Source organism: Musca autumnalis, unplaced genomic scaffold (assembly GCF_047663935.1).
Source record: "Musca autumnalis isolate F117 unplaced genomic scaffold, ASM4766393v1 scaffold_2, whole genome shotgun sequence".
Taxonomy (NCBI): domain Eukaryota; kingdom Metazoa; phylum Arthropoda; class Insecta; order Diptera; family Muscidae; genus Musca; species Musca autumnalis.
This window is the reverse complement of record NW_027411755.1, coordinates 2,570,947-2,589,591: the sequence shown is the minus strand read 5'-3', so window position 1 is coordinate 2,589,591 and position 18,645 is coordinate 2,570,947. Positions and strand designations below refer to the sequence as shown.

The following is an 18,645-nucleotide window of genomic DNA, read 5'->3' as shown; positions in this document are numbered from 1 at the left end:
TACATTTATCTATTACAAAGTAATGCAACAAGTTAAAAATACTTACTAAGTAATGAGGATGAGGATAAAACTAAAAACTTTCTATTATTAGGTAAGGCAGACATTAGTAGGCTAACAGGTATCCTTACTGGTCACTTGGGCCTACAAGCTCATCTGCATAAAATTAAATGCGCAGATAACAGCTAATGCATGGCATGCGGAGAGGACGACGAAACGTTGGAACACTTTCTTTGCCAATGTCCAGCTTTCGCAAATATCAGGTCCCAGTCTTTAGTGACCGACACTATACCGGGACTTAATCAGATAACGGTAAATGATGTTAAACAGTTAAGGGATTTTGTTAAGGGCACAGAATTCCTAAAATAATAAAGAGACCAAATACGACCCTTTCTTCAATTAGTCTAGAGCGCACAACAGGCCTATTCTGGCTTAAGTATATGTCCATTGGACATATGGCGACTTGCGCCCCTCTTTTCAACCTAACCTAACTTACCCTAACAAAATTTGAAAGCTAACCTAAAGTAATGAGTAAGGTGGCACAAAGCGTGTGTGTTAGAGCTGGCAAACCATCGATATTCTCAACATTAGATATTTTCGATATAATATTTTAAAATATCGATTGCTATCGATATTATCGTTAAGTTGTCAACAACATTCATTTGTAGATGAAAATGGCGGAAATGTCAATGCTTTTCTTGAAATTTTGTACAAGTAGTTCACAGAAATGTAAGAGAGAATAAACAAATGCTTTTATTTTATAAAAATATTAAATAAATACATTTTACTTTTCCAAAAAATGTGTACGTGTGACTATGGACTTTCTCACACACACAAAACCGAAAAGCAGCGAAATTTCTATTTATTTCAATGAATTTTAGGTTGGGGGTTTTTGTTCCGATAATATCGATAGGCAAAACTATCTATCGATATTTAATTTTTAAAAAATAATCGATTTTATCGATAGTGCCATCGATTTTGTGCAAGCTCTAGTGTGTGTCTGACTACAATCCTAGGGTTGAACGTTCATAGCTCACCGTCGACACGCGATTTTTTTGTTAACAAAATAAAGAACATATGGTGGTGCTCATTTGAAAACTGAAAACACATCCAACGTTTGAGTGTTGGGCGTTGAGAAAAAAACAACAACAGGCGACGCCGACGCCAAAGTCGGCATATATTTCAAATGAATTTGAATTTTTCGGTACACTGTTGGGCATAGTCTAAAAACGGCCAAAACGACACAAAACACAAAAGAGAGCAATTCTAACAATCTTAAAAAAAACAACAAAATCGGACAGTGTTTAGTAGAGTTATTCCTTGAAAGAGTAATCTATGCCAGATTAGCTCATTTAAGCCACGTGTGTAATCGTATATCAAACTGGAGCGACTCCAACGAAAATTCTTTTCTACTCAACCGATAACTGAAAAATTAAAGCTTATGGAAATACCTTTTAGAGCATTTCCCCTAATGGCAAATACAAACAATCCACGAAGTACCCGAAGGAGTGGACCAATATAGTCCAATGTTCCTTACGAAATGTATAGTACTAATTTTAGTTGCACACTGTTGGATTTTTTCTCAGAAAACATGGACTAGTCCAGGAAATGAATCGCTGAAAATATTAACATAAGAAGTACCAGCTGCAAAAATTTCCAAAATGGTGCGTGAAGACTCGGCTAAATCGGGTTTATTCAACCTGCCCCAAAAAACTAAAACGGTCGGTTACATGACCGTAAACTGCACTCTTGCATAAAATGTTTAAATTGTGATCAGGAGATACACATGAAGGTGTGGATGGATGGAATATGAACTATATTTAAATATAATGGAAGAATTATGGCTATATGCAAAGTTTGGAACAAATATTTAACTTTTGTGTCTAAAACCTTTATTTTGATGAGGCACAGTTTTGGTCGTATAGAGGTGTATATACCCTCGTTAGGCTAATAGCTGCCTCGATGAGCTGAGTCTATCTAACTATATGTGGCAGTCCGTTCATTCGTCCATCTAAACATTGTAATCACGCTGCATGTCGAAATTATAATCGCATTGTCACGACTTTTTTGTTAGTTTATAATATTTTTCTTATGTGGATATATCCGCTTCTATTAGGGATATTCGAATATAAAAGGCTGATAATTAAAGTAGCAAATCACCTCATCTTTACAATGGTGTAAAGTAGGTTGGTGTAGGTGGTCAAACAACAGAGATGTCGACATTGTCGCTTATCCATCCCATTTATCCATGTTTGGACGCTTAGCTATCCGAATTTCCACTTTGTGCAATTTTTCCAAGGCGGATATTTCTGCTGCTGTTGGATGGAAAAAAGAATCTCCTTATGATAAGAGTAGACGGTTTGAGCTTTAAATTAATACCAAATGTGCTGGTGTTGATGGTTGAATTTCAGAATTTTTTATTTTAGGGAAAAACATATCTATCTGCTTTAATCAAGAAGACCGGCAAAACTTTAAATCCAGTAGCCAGTAGGTTGTAGACTGTTGTCAAATATAAAGCAAAACATATAGCAACAGGCGTCAAACTATCCTAATATAACATATTTATAGGATATCCTTGAATTAATAGCCTTGAATTATTTGACGTGGGTGTCACCGTGGTGCAATGGTATGCACACCCGCCATGCACGCTAAAGGTCGTGGGTTCGATTTCCAGGCCATGCAACATCAAATTTTCAACGGTGGCAAAATACCCCTCAGTGATGTTGGCGACATTTCCTGAGTATTTCAGCCTTATAAAACTTCTCTACAAGTGGTGTATAAGGACACGCCGGTCGGACTCGGCAATAAACAGTAGGTCCAATATCATTGAGCTAATATGAATCGGGGTGGACTCATTGATATGAGAGAAGTCTCCCTTGTCCCATCTGGGAACAATTATTATAATTATTTAACGTACATTATCGAAAACGCCTTGACTTCAGTAATTCGTTTAGTAAGCCCTAAGTAATCTTGTATTAAAAGCCAGAGGGACGAATAACTTTAGTATCTCCCTAAAAGAAATGTTGTATAATGTTTTTTCAAAGGGGTAGTGGTGAAGGGAACCAAATTGTAGTCCCCGCTCGAATATAGCCTTTGTTTATTTGTTTATTATATAATGCGTTATTTTACCAGAAAATTTTAATTTGAACAAAATCGTACAAAATTGCGTAAGTTACAGCAAAATCAGTGAAACATATATATGAGGCCTATATACAAATTTTAACCGTCACTTGCCAAAAGTTTTATTAACTTTGGAAAATGTCTTCTATTTTTGTCCTATGTTGCCAGGATGCGGCCACACTGTGCTTCGCTTATATGTACATTAAAAATACCCCTAAATTAAACTGTTTTTCATCCACTTGACCTATTCCCAAAATTGTGTAAATTATTTTTACAAAACCACAAATCAGTATACGACAAATTCTGGCAATATATCACAATTTAATAATTCGCCTTTACTTGCGTTGTACAAAGACCCTCTGAAATCACCCTGTAGATATCATGGATCGTTTAATATAATATATTTATTTTTTATATACTATGTCTGTGAGAATTTAATTTAAAGCTGTCAACATTTTCCCCTTTTTTTATTAACCTTTTTCGCCAGCATAAATATCAAGAACAAATCGTTTGTAAAGATACAAACTTTGCATAATATGCCTATGGCTATGCCAATGTGTGACTCAATTATGGGCAATTATTTATAACCACATAGCCCAGATTTAACTACACCCCGTGTCAATTGGCAGGCGGGCAGGCAATATTTATGTTCTTCAAGACCAATTTAACAACAATTTGTAGAGCAGTAACACCAGCAGTTGGGGGGCTTTCATAATGAATACAAATTTATTACTATGAAATACCCCATGCTCTGTTTATTTCTTGCTTCTTCTATTTATCATATCCATAAAAAGCACCTGTTGTTGTTAACCATTTTTAAATTGGCTTTCGTTTACAACAATAATAACGGGGAAAAAACAATACAGCAAGAAACCATAAATATGCAGTAAAATGAGGCGTTTGGTAAACACAGACACACAAAAGAACATGAATATACCATTCATTATGACCATAATAACAGAAAATATGGTAACCCATATTTCCAGCAAATGGCAACAACCAAATGACCACAAATACAAAACCAAAAATTTAAATCTTCAATCTTCTTAAACGAAAACAAAAGAAATATCGCTAAGGGCGCCACATAAATTACGTAAAAGAAATCGATAAAACCAAACACAAGATTCGAGATAGCACAAGACAATGACAAAGGAAAACGTATTGTTGATATAAACCGTTATAATAAAATTAATCAAAATTCAATCAAAATTAATTAAACATGGTTTTATCTATAATTGCAAAAGGTCTCAGAGGAAAATTGAATTTGGTTTATCTTCAGAGAATAAATCAAAATCAAATTGAAATTAGAGAAATATGACAGTGTAGCGGGAAAAAATGGTTTCATAATTATTTTCAAGAAGTTTTGGATATAATTAATGTATGTAAACATAAATTAGTAAATGACCTGAGAGACAATGGATTATATTTTTAGGAATAAAGTCGTTCAAAACTCCGATCACATGACTGTTAGACATTTTACCGAGTATTTTCGGCTGTATGTCATCCTGCAACATATTATATAGAGCTACTAGAAGTACTAATGTCATAACATATATTTGTATTATACAAGTAGTCATCTAAATATTTGAACTTTCGATATACTCCACTGAGCATAACTGAACATTATTTTCTTCCATATGCAATCCTCTCAAATCAACATAGCGTTATGTTTTCGTAATACTGTGCCACTAGACACAACAAATCCCCACAAGTAGCAACAAATAAGATTATAATCAATCGATTTAGCGAATCAAAATTCATCAGATATCAAATACCAAACGTCAAACAATATTACTTATATAAATGCTCTCAGTGTGCGCGTCTTTTTCCTAACAATCAGACGTTTTTTTTTGGAATTCCTTGAATAGACATGGCGTTTTACGTCTCACGTTTCTTTTATTTGGTTTTTGGTTTCAATTTCACAATTTCGGAAAGGAGGGCGGAGGTTATCAAATTGAAATATTGATATTGCCTTAACTTCTTCTCCAGTTGATGGTTTGTTAATGTGCGTGCCAGTTGTACTCTTCCCTTGCCATCATCATACACCGACATTGGAAAAAATACCATCCACTAGTGGTGGTAGATATTTTGGATGTAGTGACTCCTCAATAAACTTGCCAACGCGCTAAGACAGCAATGGTGAGAGGAGATATTATTGTAACTGAATGTTTCCATTTATGTTGGCCTGACTGGATGGTTGGTTGTTTGAATGTCTGGTTGAATGGTTCCTTCGCTACTGCATTGCTGCTCTTTGACTGGTTGTCATAAATGCTTATCAGTTGTCTTTAGTGACTTTTCATTGTACTCTACGATTTATTGTTTTTAAGTGAGTATTTTCCTTGTCCAAGTCGTCGTAAATGTCTCCGTGTTCAGAGCGTTGAATACGTTGACGTCTTTGGCGTTATCATTTTGTGCGGTTATTCTGGTTGTTAGTCAATGTCATTTAGTGTCCAAGCGAAAAGCTATTTGAAAGACACTCATCATCATTTATTTTTGTGATTATCCATTTTACAAGTCATGGCTGTTTATTTAAGCGGATTTTTATTGTTTTCCAGTTGTTCGTAATGGTGGACGATTGGTTGTTGATGTGTTCGTAATAGATTTTTTGTTTTTTTTTCCCGGTTGTTGTCAAAACAATTCCAACGCTTAAGTAACAGTAGCCAACGCGCGTTTGATATTCTATGTAAATTTATCGATTCTCATGCTAAATTAGACAAATAATCGAGAGAAAAGTTTGTTTTCGAAACGATTTAAAGTAATTGTCTTCAATTAATGGTCATTATGTAAGTTTTATCTCTAAGGAGAATTTTGATTTAAATGTGCGATATGGAAGTATGTACATATATACACTCCTCTCTGTTCTATTCAAATGCTGAAAGGGATGAGTAAAGTTAGATGTGTGGCTTCATGGAAAATATTGTAATCTTTTGCAACGCTCATTTAGGGCAAACAGTACAGGAAGTTATGGCAGGGTTAAAAAATGAATTTCCTTCAAGTTTATTTCTAAACTGTTATTAGTAGACATCGAATATTTGCATATTTTTGAAAATTATAATGCAAATAATTCGGTTATTAAACAATAGAAGCTGGAGCTTGGTACGCATTATTGATTATTTTCAATACGACATCGAATTTCTGTCATTGGAACAATGTAATTCTATATAATGACGTAACTACAATTGGTTAAAATTTCAAAAATATGCCAAAATCCGATGTCTAGTCCTTAGCTATTTTTTTTATGAATGCTGCTTCGATTAGAAATGAGGCGCTCAGCGCCAAAACGGCCTAACCCACATGCCTGAAGTTTTAATTATTTTAAAAGGTTCCGGTTGAATCACTATAGTCAGTTTGATATTTTTTGGCATGTGGGTTAGGACGTTTTGGCGCTGAGTGCCTCAAATATGTATGCCAATTTCAAAGAATTGAACCAATATTTTATATTGATCATGGTCTGGCTAACTTAAAGGTGATGTTTATGAAATGTGTTCACTGCATAAGAATCCCCAGCTTCAATAGTTGATTCCGTGGCAGGTTTCACATGTCGTTATAAGCTCACCTTGTCACTTTTTGGCAACATTTCCTCGGAACAATCTTTTGACCTTCTTAAGACGTTTTCTTAGGAAAATAAAAAACAGTTATATTATTCTAAACAGTTAGTCCCTGTTTACCATTGGTAAAAAAAATCCAATTCGATCCTGGAACAGTACTTTAGCGATGATTTTGAATATATTAAAAAAACAAGAATATGTGGATCGAGGTGGTCTATACCTTTGAAATTAATATTAATCTAAGGGGAGTGGTTTAATAGAGATGTGGCTTAAAACAGGCGTAGTCGAATAGAGGTGTAGTGTACTAGAGGATTTCTATAAGAGCATCGCTTTAAAGAGGCGTGTTTTAATAGATGACGTTAATAAGGGGCGCGATATAAAAGAGGCGTGGTTTAATCGGAATTTCTATAAGGGTTTCGACATAAAAGAGGCGTGGTTTAATCGACATTTCTATAAGGGGTTCGACATAAATTAGGCGTGGTTTTATCGAAATTTCTATAAGGGGTTCGAGATAAAAGAGGCGTGTTTTAATGGAAATTTCTATAAGGGGTTTGACATAAAAGAGGCGTGGTTTAATCGAAATTTCTATAAGGGGTTCGACATAAAAGAGGCGTGGTTTAATCGAAATTTCTATAAGGGGTTCGACATAAAAGAGGCGTGGTTTAATCGAAATTTCTATAAGGGGTTCGACATAAAAGATGCGAAATTTCTATAAGGGGTTCGACATTAAAGAGGCGTGGTTTAATCGAAATTTCTATAAGGGGTGCGACATAAAAGAGGATTTTTATAAGGGGCGCGACATAAAAGAGGCGTGTTTTGATAAAGAATTTTTATAAGGGGCGTGGCTTAATAATGTCTGCTTTATAAAGGGCATGCCTAAAAAAGGCGTGGTAAGTAAGGCGTGGTTAGAAGGCGCTTCTACATAAGGGGTGTGGCCTATAAGAGGCCACCGTGCGTGATCGTTGTATATAAGGGATGTGGCCCTCCCCTAGGCCACATCCCTTATGTACAACGCGCCTTTAAAAAGCGTAAAAAATAAGGGGTGTGGCCTATAAGAGTCTGGTTTAGAAGACCCATGGTTTATCACGCCATTTATAGACCATGCCCCTTGGTCTATAAATGGCGTGATAAGAAGAGATGTGCCCTAAGTGGTGCATGGTCTATAAAAGGCGTGATAAATAAGGGGTGTGACCTAAAAGGTGTACGGTCTATAAAAGGCGTGATAAATAGGGGGTGTGGCCTAAAAGGTGAGTGATCTATAAAAGGCGTGATCTAAAGAATGTGTGGTGTAGTGGGTAAAAGAGGCGTGTTCTAGAAGGGGTAAGGTTTTTAAGAGACATGAGCTATAAAGGGCCTGGCCTAGAAGGGGTAAGGTTTAAGGGGCGTGGTCTAGAAGGGGTAAGGTTTATAAGCGGCATTTTCTGTAAGGGGTAAGGTTTAAAAGAGACATGGTCTAGAAGGGATGGGCTTTAAAGGGGACATGGTCTAGAAGGGGTCAGCTTTAAAGGGGACATGGTCTAGAAGGGGTAAGGTTTAAAAGAGACAGGGTCTATAAGGGGCGTGGGTAAAGTTTTTAAGAGACGTGGCGCTATATAAGAGACGGTGCTTAAAATAGGCGTGGTATATAAGAAGCGGTGCTTTAAAAGGACGTGGTATATAATATGCGGTGTAGTATATAAGACGTGGCTTGAAGAGGTGTGGCATATAAGAAAATGTCGCCAAACATTACATTGAGGGGTACATATTTAGCCATCGTTGAAATTTGATGTTGCGTGGCCTGGGAATCGTACCATCTTCTGAGTGCAAGGCGGCTATGTATATGATTGTACCAGGGTGGCACCCAGTTATTATTACTTTGTAAAATTATTATTTCGGCAGATTAATTATTTACTTCGTGGGAAAAAGTCATCTTTCTCAATATAATTTGGTATATTATTTGTTAATTTTTCAGTATTGTGAGGCATTTCTATTCTGTCTATTTTACAAACTAAGTTATTTGTTTTTCATTTGCCATTTCATTTCAGCTGTTCCACATAAATAAATTACGCTCTTGGATGGTCGCGTATACAACAAAGGTTATAGTTGGCCAATTAGACATTTCAAATGTCAACAAGACAAAGCCAAACAAAATTTAAATAAAACTTTGGTGAATGTTGTTAAACAGAGGAGACCATTGCTCAGACACATGAAAATATTCAATACAATGGAGGTGTTTCTTTTGGCCAATCATATGATGTAAGTAACACAAATTACCTCACCATATTATTTCAATCAAAATCAATATTTAAGTAATGAGTCCAATTAAGCATTACATAATAGCATTAAGAAAAACAATAACCTGCATGCCCATATATTGTTTTTGTAATATATTTCTGAAAATTACATGTTTATATGGTGTCGAACGAGCCTAGTGGACAATTAAGCCAGGGGAAAATAAATATTCCTTTTCATCCTTGCCAAAACAATGAAAAATATGCCAACGGCATATGTAAGGGATTGGACATCGAAAAAAGGGACACAAATAATTCACTCATTAAACTTGTGAAACATGTTGGACAGCAGCAGCACATGTTGACATTTTTCTTCTGTCGTCCCTTCTTTAGAAGCCATATGTATATGTTTAGTGTCGCCTTTTGGGCTTTGTTAGAAATATAACGTGATTGTTATAAATTATAAAAATAAAAAGGCAAAACAAAACAAAAAAAATCACAAAAACAACTATGACAAAGAAACGGAAACCAAAAACAAGGGACGCAACAGCACCAGTAAAGACGAAAAACCTACGAAGGCAGCAGTTGTACAACAACAATGGTTGTTTGTTAATTATTGTTTTGAATTACTGTTGTTGTAGTTTTTTTTTTTAATGCGAGCTTTGAGAGACTAATTGTAGGTCATAATTTTAAATATGCACTAGTTGCAGAACTGTACTTAAGTCCATGGAATGCCAGTCGGCATAGGCAAGTGGGCAGAAAAAGGTATGAAAATTATTTCAAAACTCGTTAAATTGTTTGACATGCAATCTGCCTTAAGACGAAAAATAAAAATGCAACCACCTAAAAGCATGCTTAAGGTTTTCGAAACGCCTAAAAGTTGAACAAAGCTAGAAAAAAAACGAAGGATTAAAAACCTCTGCATAAGAATGTCACTAGAAAATGTTACTGCCACTACAAATTCCATATTATTAACAAACAAAAAGCCACAAAAACAACAACAATGAATATAGTACTCTAAGACAAATGACCTCAATTTAGTTATAAAACTTTTGGTTAAAACTCTTGTTGTTGTCCTCCCATTTAGGCTTGGTGTGAGTGTTTAAGTATTGCAATGTTATGAAATGAAATTTATGACATATTTAAGTTTGTTCGAAAGTGATGTGAGTAAATCCCTGTAATGGAGATCGTTATTTAAGGAATGTTGTATTTTGTAACAAGGAAAAATACAAATATTCGTGCCTTGTAGCCTATGTTCGGTCTAAACATATTTTTCATACAAATAATTCACAATAATAGCTAACCAGAACGACATGTTCCAAAGATTAAGGAAATAATTTATTGCCAAACATTTAGTATAAGAAATTAACTACATACACACATATGTGAAAATGAAAATATGTACATATTTTTGTAAAGAGAATGAAAAGGGAAGTAGAAAAGGTCAGAAGACCGGTGTTTTTGTTGGGGGATATCAGACATAAATTATCTTTTTTTTTTTTTGGAGAAGGAATTAAGAAGATTTGAAAATCAATTTAATTCATAGAAAACTCCTGTGACGGAGAAAACTCTTTTTTTTGGAGAAGGAATTAAGAAGATTTGAAAATCAATTTAATTCATAGAAAACTCCTGTGACGGCAGAAAAATCAAGGAAATCTTGTTAAAAGATTAATTCAAATCAATATTTAAAAGTTTCAGCTTGGTATGATTATCAAAATCTACTATTAGGATGAATCTGTCGTAAGCAGGGTTAACATTGTCACAGTGTGAACTACATACCTTTTGTATAAAGTGTTGGTCTTTGCTCAATAATTCATTTTGAAATTTTGGTTCTCAATACACAAAAATATCTTTACCAAAAGTTATACATAGGTTGATATTTTTAGTAATGGTTGAAGGTCAAATTAGGATTTTTCTTAGCGAAAATAAATTTTAGTAGAGTTGATTGGGTAATTTCATGTTTGTAGAGTTTCAAATAAAAACTAAACGAGTAGCAGTCAGATTTGCCAATGGAGATATATCCCATGCCCGTGGATGTAAAAAAACAATAGCAGTAGTTTTGGACCTAAATGCGTTATAAACATATCCCTACTTTTCAAAATTAACAGAATTTTCATAGATGACAAAATATGTTTTGGAAGTTTTCAACTATATTTCAAATAGTAAGCCTTATTTTTCCATTGACAGACCTAAGACAATCTACACAGAATAAAAATTATAGCATTGTAACAAATACTACTAAAACACATACTATACGCTATTAAACTTCCCACACCCCATATCCCATATTGGAACTGAATCTAATTTTGGGAGCCATTCCCTTCAATAGCTATCTTAACAAACAAAAATTTTAGGCAATCTCCGTTGAGCTTTTGGGTCATTATGTCAGAAACCATGGGTTTGTAATAACTACCACTAGGACTACTTGTTATAAAAAATTTCCAAACAATCCTAGAACTTTTATGAGAGCGGTAGCCGATGGTGAAATTTGATGTATGTCTAAGAGAAATATTACGAGGTGCAAATTTGGACCAGTGCGCAGTGGTGGCACTTACATGGGAAGGTGTGTCAAAAATACTTCTAGATAATAAATCGAACGGAAATTTTTATCAATGAGTCCTAGTGGCCTGCAAACGCTCTAACAAAAATATTGTAGTCCTAGATCCAAATTTTCGAATTGAAGTATTTTACTGTTACCAGCAGTTCTTATTGCATAGTAAAACCCCCGCAGAAAAATGGACGGATTGTTCCATGATTTGGTATACTCCCATATTATTCATATCTCCACTTATTTCGGCACATGTTAACCAAATATTCAAACCTAATGGGGTTTAATAATGAACTTAGAGTTCAGAGAACCACCTTATAAAGAAATGTGATATCGATCCACTTTTGAACACAGCCTCCATATAGGGTTACCATCCATTTTTCGGGACTTTATAAGATTTAATCACCTTTTTCTGCAGAATTATCTTTAATAATTATCTGTTGGTTCTCAGTGCGGGGAAAATTTCCACGTTTTAGGTTCTATACTCGCAAAACCTTTTATTTTTCTTTCACGAGTTTTCAGTGCGGCTTCATATTACCATGATAAATAAAATCACTAATAGCACAAAAAACATTATATTGAACATAAATTTAAGAAAGGATAATAAAATTACTTAAAAATATTTCAAAAAATGTAAATTCAGCACATAAAAACCGGGCTAAAGTTTTGGCCATAACTGCTTAAACCGCAAGTGTCCGCAAAAGGTCTAAACAGTTTTGAAATCTACAGACCCTTGGCTTTATTTTGGTACTAGTGGCGATTATTTCATAAAGCTTGCAAAGCAACTAAAACTTTAAGGAAATCTATACAAAAATTTTCATTCTGACCAATATTATAACTAAAATATTTGGTAACCCTTGCACATTAGACGAATTGTTATCAGTAGGAAAACGAAGCTTAGCAGATTTACTAAATCATTCAACTTAAGTTTAGACGTGAGAAATAGTTCTTTGTTTCAGAAATGTAATATAACCATTAAAGGTAACATTTTTTTCTAATTTTAAAATATTTTTTTCTTCAAAATTAGTCATGTTTGTAACCTTTTTCTGCTTAATGGCAAAAATATGTTGAGTTTTGAAAAGTTTGATGCGTTTAGAAACGGTTTGCATCTTTAAATTTTTAGAATGGTGACATGATTTTTTTTTTGATTTTTGTCGTTGGGCGCATCCACTGTGCAGTGACTGTCATCACACCTTTCGATTATCTTCAGTAATTTACATGCGTCACAGGCATGGCCTTGAATAACCCTTTGACTGGACTTAAGCGAAGAATTTTGAACTTTTGTGAGGTAGGTACCCGAAGTTGTTGTCCTATATGGACATTCTTGGAACTTGATAGACGTTTGGAAAAAAATTTTACGATGTATAAAATTACGTCACAATCATTCGTAAGTTATAAACACGATAATTCGGACATTTTAGTTTTAACATTGACTTGTTATCACATGAGACATGTCTTCAAAATTAACTTTTTAGAAAAATTTTGATATTTTGTGCGACAAGTAGCCGAAGAATTGTACCGATATTCGAACCTGATTTATGTCTGGAAGTAATATTGCGGTCTCCAATGTTTAGGCTAAATCGGTTACTCCATCCGAGAGTTATCGTGCGTACTATTTTTATTTCTATAATTTATATTGCATTTATATTTTAGCGAAAAAGTCTGAACTTGAACACCGATATGGCCCAAATTCGAAATTAAATTAGGGGTTACCTCTACTTTCAAAAACATCGAATAAAAATGCAATGGCTTATTTTGAAGTACGGGTAGTATAGATTATTAGAGTTGTACCAAATTAACTATATGGAACTATCTAGTTCACTACGCAGTTCCAATGACCCATGTAATTTGTTCGAACAAACTGCGTATACTTCATATCACACGTTAGATTTGTGAAGTTACTCATACGGGTTGGAACTAGTACAGTGAACTAGGAACTAAATTACCCAACTCTACAGAGTATGCCGCAAAAAGGTCAAGTCGATATCAGCAAAATTGGCTGAGATATGAGCATTGGAAGGGACAAATTTATTGTGATTTGTATGGAGCATAGAAACTTTAAACGCACGTTGCTCGAAATGACATTTTTGAAGTTGCTGCAAGAGCCGATAGCTCGAAAACGAATTGACCGATCTTAATATGGTTTGGTGTGGCTATTGAACACATAAAAAGGTTGCCTTTAAGCGAGGCATAGTTTTTAAAATTTATTTTGCCCGATTTTTTGACAAAAAAAGGTTTTCGAAGGTAGCCATTTACCACAAAACTAGGCAATATTTTTCAACAAAAAAAAATTCACAAATAGTGTAAGATGTGCCATTTCAGATAAAAGAAAGAACTACTTATAAGTATTGGTAGTTTTTTTGTAAAAAAAATACATGAAAAATTAGTTTTTTGGTCTGTTCAACTAGGTATAACCCCTATTGTAAATTTCAGGAAATCGAAAAATTTTTATCAGCTTATTTTAAAGTATAAGTAGCATATGTGGTAAAGAAGATCAGAACAATATTGCCCGAGATGTGAGCCTTGGAAGGAAAAATTTAATGTGTTTTGTATGTAGCATAGAAACTAAAACCGTGTTTTCCTCGAAATGACATTTTGAAATCGGTGCCAATAAATTACATATAAATATAAATTAAATCAAAATCTAGAACTTTATCGATCGATTTCCTTTTTAAAAATTGTTGCCCGTTTTATGACCAAAAACGTCAGTTTTTAAGCCAAACATTGAAATTTTAAATTGTTCTGACGAACACTTCCCTAAAATCTAATATTTTTTTTAAAGTCGATCGATGACTACACCTTTTTCAGATGTAATTCGAATTATTCCATTTGTAATTCGAATTATTCTATTTGTAATTCGAAATATTCCATTTGTAATTCGAATTATTCCATTTGAAATTTGAATTATTCCATATGTAATTCGAATTATTCCATTTGTAATTCGAATTATTCCATTTGTAATTCGAATTTTTCCATTTGTAATTCGAATTATTTCCTTTGTAATTTCAAATAAAATAATTCGAATTACAAATGATATAATTCGAATTACAAATAAAATAATTTGAATTATAAATGGAATAATTCGAATTACAAATGGAATAATTCGAATTTCAAATGGAATAATTCGAATTACAAATGGAATGATTCGAATTTCAAATAGAATAATTCGAATTACAAATGGAATAATTCGAATTACAAATGGAAAGTTACGAATTACAAATAGAATTCTCGAATTACAAATGAAATGTTACGAATTACAACTAAAATGTTTCGAATTACATCTGAAAAAGGTGTAGATCTTTATGTTCTAAACAAGTCCACATAAATATATGACGATCGGTTTATTAGTTTTCGAGCTAGAATTCGCACCGCAAAACGCGTTAATAAAATCAGGGTTTCGTAGACGGCATTTGCCCAAAACAACGTAATATTTTTCAAAAAAAAAAAAAAAAAAAAAATCAGAAAGTATTTAAAGATTTGGCTCTTTCAGATGAAAAAATCTACCAAAAAGTTTTCCACGAAAAAGTTTATGAAAATGGCTTTTATTGGGCTTTACAACTGAGGGTCACCCATTAAAAGGCATTTTGGGACAAATATTGAAACTTTGTCAGGGTAAGTACCCGAAGGAGTTGACGGATATAGTGCATATTCGAACCTAATCTATGTCTGGAAGAAATTTTGCGATGCACTAATTTTGGGCCAAATCGATTACCCCTTATAAAAATTATCGTACGTAGTATTTTATCGAAATTTTGTGAACTTTTGTGGGTTGTACCCGAATGCATTGACCGATATGGCCCATCTTCGAATTTGAGTTAAGTTTGGACAATATCGGTTGATCCGTTCTAACCAGACAGACATGGCTAAATCGACTCCAAATTGCCTATTACGATGAAACATATGTCTAATTGTACTTTCATTTTTATTGCTCCTTTAGCTTAAAGTCTGAGTATATAATTAAAACTTCGGTTAACATTAAACCAATAATTATGCTCCTAATTTTTTTTTATATGCTAACTTTTCTAAAATTAAATTCTTTAATATGTTTAGCGGTAAATGTTAATAGCATTGCTTTCACGTTCCTTAAATAACTTAATTGAACGTATTTATTGTTAACAATCAAAAAAACAATATTTATTTTTAAAATAAAATTTCTTTGTCAAGTATTGGTGTATATCTTAGTAATTTCTTTCAAACCACTTTAAATGTTAATGCTTGTTTAACAGTTAAAGTCTTGAAACTTCTTGTACTAAACATTTCACTTTTCATGTTAGAAACAAAAACGCAAATCCCCCCACACTATATACACACGTCAAACGAAGGCTGTGGCTATGAGGGGGCTAAGTTTTTAACATTATGCGTAAAGTTTGAAACGATCTGTTTTTGTTTTAACAGTCCGTTTCCATCGCTTTGCTTCAATAGACCAGACCAGGCACAATTGTTCTTTTTTTCGAATTGCTTGCACTTAAACAACAAACAAATATTGACCAAGTTTCTTCGTATACGGTTTGTATGATTGTTTGTAGTTGCTGCCGTGCTGTTGTCATTTACTACCCGGGCGTACTGGGCACTGTGAGACACGACCACTATCAAAATGTCGAAAAAGAAACTTTAAAGTTTCCTGACATAAAATTGAATTAAATTTCTTTCCCAAAAGCCGTATTCTTGTTACTTGACACAGTTTGGGGAGGTTGGGCTGGTCACTGTCATTTGTTATGACAACAATGAGATTAGTAAAAAAATTAAGTCGAATTAAACAGATGGGCCTTGGCTGGTCGCCTGCCTAACTGCATGCAAACACAGAAAAAGCTGCACGAGATGTTGTAAAAAAACTTTCCTTCTTTCTGAGGACGTAAGTTGGTTGTGTGACTGAATGGATATCAGTGGCACAATTGTGAGAGTACCACGCAAAGGAAAGTAAAATAGAAACTTTTTTATTTAACATTAAATCTTGAGGGAATTTTAAGTTCTAAGTGTGTCGTTGTTCAATTGCTATTCTAGAAAATGAACGTTCCACGAAGAAAAGGCCTTGAATTAATTTTTGTGCTCTAATTTACGTTTCGAAGTAGCACAAATGGCCAACGAAACTGGGGGTGAAGTTATTGAGGTGGCCCCCAAGGGGAGAAGTCATGTAATAATTATATTGTTGTCATTTTCTGTGGTGCAAAAATAACGAGCTTAATTTTGTGGGTTTCCGCTTTGTGTTATCTCATTTACTCAAACTGCGGCAAACAAACTTTGTGGTTTTAAATAAATCTTGCAAAGAAATACTTACGCGTGGAAAGTTAAGTGTCTTTTGAGTTGTTGGGTGAGCGAGCGAGAGAGAGCAACGATTGCATGTGTTTGAAGGGGATTATGAGGCGTATGATGATTATATTTTAATTGCTCATTCATCATACGCTCCTGAGGGGTTATGGTAAGGGAGATGGAGAATAATCCAAAACTTGATAACATTATTATTAAATTTGTATTTCAATGCCACACGTTTTTCAAATTTCTTTTGTGGTAAGCCAATATTTATTTTTCTTATTTAAATTAAGTAACTTGGCACAACAATTCTTTGGCATGTGTAATTAAAATCTAAGGAATTTCCAGGTGATCAAATACATAGCAACCACGAGGGATAATTAAAACTTTGAGAAAAAACAACAAATTGAGATGTAAAAAAAACACAAGAGCCATGAAGAATAATTTGTTATCGTTGTATGGGTGAGTTATTAGAGCAAAATAGTCCTGGGACCAAATTATAGACCAAATCGGTTAAGCCGTTCGAGAGTTCAGTCAGACGAATGGACAGGGCTAAATCGACTCAAAATTGATTGAAACAGATTTTGTCCAAATATACTCGGGCTCTAAAAACATTTTTTCGATTTTGCACATTTGTATCGCATGAAAGTGTTAACCTAAAGGCTGAAGGAATAACAACACGCTCTCTTCGAATAAAATGGGACAATATTATCCAAAGAGAGCGAAACTCATATCGTCTTCAATTTCTTTGGGATCTTCTTGCTTCTTATTTTCATCCATCTTGGCTTCAGCAGCAGCGGCAGAACCACCATCAAAGGTTTAAATATAAAGTAAATAAATACGCTATAATGTTTCAAAAAGACTCCCAAAGAAACATCTTATAAGTTTGCGATATTTATTTCAACTTTTTTTATTTAATACTAGTGGTGCCGGAGTTTAATGGCAACTTTTTATTAATTTTTTACTTTACTATTCAACAATAGATATTTTATACCTCTTTTCTCCTGGTCCATTGTCAGACTGAGTTATTCATCGAGGATTTGAAACTTATCAACACCTGTATCAACTGTAATCTTTCCTTTCTCTAACGGACTTTGTGGGTTTTCCGCCCAATGATGCTATTTACGATTAATAATCGGCCTTGTTCCTAACTTTATCCTAACGCGATCTATTTATAAAAGTATAACCAATTGTTAAAGCCGAATTCTTCCGCTTTTTGAGATGTACATGTTTTTAGTTTTTTTATTGCTGATGGACAAATAATACGCTTCATAGGGTTTTTCTTCATAACGGAGGTAGCGTACCACCTCTAAATTTAATCCTACATGTACCGCGGCACATACTTAAAACGTGGCCGTTGTTGGGACTTCGAGCCCCAGGCTAAGAACATTTGATTGGGAGCACAACCACCGTTGTCTCGAAATTTATTTGCAGGCTGTTGCGTTCATATGTTTTGCAAATATTGCGATTTTACAACAGTGGCCATTTTTCCACGGGACATTCCTGAAAGTTTTCTGAAAATTTAATGAGATAAAATTCAGTGTTTTGTATATACAATGAATGTATTGAAATGAGTGGACGTGGTCATCAGTTTTCAAGATGTAACATATTTAAAAAAGTGGGCGTGGACGGGTCTTTAGGTCCCAAATAAGCACGTAAGGTCGAAGACACATTTACAATTGTCTCGCATTAATTTTCTCGCAATTAATTTTCAAACCGATACTTTTGTAAATTTTTGAAATATAGCGTTTTTAAACAAAATAGGGTACAGAAGAGGTACGCCGCCCCTCTGAAATTCAACAAAATATGTAGCCTATTTTCACCCGGAGCGCAACCATGAAAGTTTCAGGAAAAACGGTTTCCACATTGTGGTGTTGGGTATAAAAAGTGGGCGAAAAAGTGGCCTTACTTTTTTTTTCCATAAAAGCCTTAGTGGAGCTATGACGAACATTAAAAAAACAAGTAAAAAAGTATC

General features: G+C 34.1%; 1 protein-coding gene across 3 annotated transcripts in view; it reads left to right on the top strand.

Moving 5' to 3' along the window:
* The window catches only part of LOC141393510 (uncharacterized), a 278,113-nt gene that overhangs the window by 21,961 nt on the left and 237,507 nt on the right, over positions 1–18,645 (top strand). For all 3 annotated transcript variants that reach the window (XM_073966538.1, XM_073966537.1, XM_073966536.1), the window contains exon 2: positions 8,690–8,900. In XM_073966538.1, the coding sequence (XP_073822639.1) occupies positions 8,851–8,900 (50 nt within the window). In that variant the 5' untranslated portion in view covers positions 8,690–8,850. The remainder of the gene's footprint in view (positions 1–8,689; positions 8,901–18,645) is intronic.